The 2,617-nt window shown below is 32.6% G+C and overlaps 1 protein-coding gene across 1 annotated transcript in view; it reads left to right on the forward strand.

Annotated features, from left to right (window-relative positions):
* LOC107646213 (nicotinamidase 2-like) overlaps positions 1–1,159 on the forward strand; it is a 3,637-nt gene extending 2,478 nt beyond the window's left edge. Inside the window, exons 2-3 of the mRNA XM_016350415.2 lie at positions 698–762; positions 831–1,159. Of these exons, the coding sequence (XP_016205901.1) occupies positions 698–762; positions 831–1,123 (358 nt within the window). The 3' untranslated portion in view covers positions 1,124–1,159. The remainder of the gene's footprint in view (positions 1–697; positions 763–830) is intronic.

The following is a 2,617-nucleotide window of genomic DNA, read 5'->3' on the forward strand; positions in this document are numbered from 1 at the left end:
TATTTATATGAGAATTTAATTAAAAAATAAATAAATAGAGAGTTTCTGTATAAAAAAAATTAACTTTTTAATAAAAATAAATAATTATTTCTAACAATTAAAGATTTAGATACTAATAAAATTAATCACAAAAAATTGAAACTAACATTATACCCATCAAAATTAAATTTTGTTCGATAAAAATATCAAACATCAAATTTAGACTTAACTCAGTTAATATTTACGCTTTGAACTCCGTTAAGGAGACAATGAGGTATTTAAACAACTTAACTGTTAACTCAGTTAATATTTACACTTTGAACTCCGTTAGGGAAACAACGAGGTATCTAAATAATGTGAATAATGGGTTCTGAATTTGGCCCAATATAAGAAAAAAAAACTCCCCAAATTATTTTACCAAAAGAATTCACCTAATCACCTTCTTTCTCCTCCAAACCATCTATTACCCCACCTTCATCAATCATCTCACCTCTCCCGCGTTAGAAGCTTTCTCACCAACCATCATCGTCCACCCCTATAGCTCCCTCTCCATCTTCGTCGTCGGATTGTCATCAAGCAACCATCTACATAGTTATTAAAATAATCATCTACGTACCTAGTGAAATGATTATTCAGCATTTGTTAATTGTATATATTTAAACTGAATTGAACAAGACAATGTCTAATTAAGAATTAAAATAACTATCTACTTACCTAGTGAATTAAACATCCTGAACCATACTCTCGATGCTCACCTTATGGCAGCCCTCCACCGCAAACCTGGTAAGCTTGGTTGAGTAATTAAATTAGGATGATATAGGGTTTATGATTGAATACATGGAACGGTGCAGGGAAAGATATGGTAGTGGAGAAGAACACATATGGTGCATTCAGGAAGAGTGGGTTGGAAGAGAAGCCGGTGGAGATGGGAATTAAGGAAGTGATAGTGACGGGTGTGATGACCAACCTGTGCTGGGAGACCAATGCGCGAGAAGCATCTGTTAGAGGCTTCAGAGTGTTCTTCTCCACAGATGTCACTACCACCTCAGATGAGGAACTTCATGATGCCACTCTCCAGACCATGGCTTATGGTTTTGCTTACATAGCTTATGCTCAACTTATGGCAGCCCTCCACCGCAAATGAAATGCGGAGAGGCTGGGCGGTGTTGGCGGGAGGAGGACGGCGTCGATTGGGTAGTGTTGGATTGAATAGTGGAAAAGTACAGCAACATTGGAGTGATTCTATAAATCAGAGATTGCAAATAGAAAATGAGATGTTAGTGTGATATTGAAAGTAACTGCACATTTGGTTTAATTACAAATTCTTATTTTTTAAATTTTAAAATTTAAAAATAATTAATTCATAATCTTATTTATATTATGATTTTAATCTTAATTTTTTTTACGAATAAATTACCATTTGTACTTATGAAAGATATAGACGCCGACAAATGTACTCACATAAGAATAAAACGATAATTGTAACCACAAAAGATGGCCTCTATGTGCAAAGAGTACTCGAACTTGGTTACGTAATTGGTTTGTTAGGGTACTCTTAGCACACAAAAATCATCTTTCATAGTTACAATTGTTGTTTTATTATTATATGGATAAATTTGTCAGTATTTTTTATAGGTACAAATGATAATTTATTCTTTTTTTACTCAATTATTCAAATTATTTAGTTCATTATTTCTCAATACTTTCTCTTACACTTCTACATTCACTCTTTAGCTACCACTGCCACAACCTTTTGCCATCGCTACAACCTTTTGCCGCCACAGTTCATATCTGGTGAGTTTTTTCTTTTGGAGTCAGATCTGTTTCCTCCATTTTTCTTTGGTTTGAAGGGCGTCTTTTCTTTTTTGTCAGGACCTAAGAGGTCCAAAAAATAACCACCCACAACCCTCCATGGTCGCTGCTTTGGTTACGCTTTAGGGGCACCTCCAACATTCTCCAATTAGTGAACCGCATCATTCAGTTTGCTAAAATCATGAAACTAAGGATTTGATGTGTTCGTTCTCATCTTTAGAACTCAACAAAAAAATACTAAAAACGGGCTAGCACATCAATACAGTAGTAAGTAGTATATGAAGTGGGATCATGTACAATTGCAAAGCAAAATAAAAAGTGATAAACTTGATTGGTGTATTATTTTCAGAATGAGATAAACGATATAGTTACAATGGATATAATTGAAAATCGAAAATTCAAACTAAGATGTGGGTAGCATGGTAGTGGTGGTTTGTTTTGGAGTGTGTCACATTTTTTTTGTAGGGGCTATTGTACTGTGATATGAAGTTGAGTAATGGTGATGGGAGAAGTTAAAGGGTTAAAAATTAGAATGGACGAAGGAATATGTTGAAGATGATAAAAACGATAATTTTGTAATTTAAAATTTTTTTAACAGAATTGGTTCTAAATTTAATGATCGCTTATTTTTGTCAAATAAAACTCATTTTTTATGGATATGATTTTTATTTCGTTTTTTCGTTATGTTATTAATTTTGTCGGCGTCTAAATTTGTCTAAATTTTTTATAGCTAGAAATAGTTATTTACTTTTTTAATAAAACAAATTTGTCATTCTTTCTAAATATTTTATTAAATAATCTTTTTTAATAATTTTGATAAAATTAG

The sequence above is a fragment of the Arachis ipaensis genome, chromosome B06 (assembly GCF_000816755.2).
Source record: "Arachis ipaensis cultivar K30076 chromosome B06, Araip1.1, whole genome shotgun sequence".
NCBI classification, from domain to species: Eukaryota; Viridiplantae; Streptophyta; class Magnoliopsida; order Fabales; family Fabaceae; genus Arachis; species Arachis ipaensis.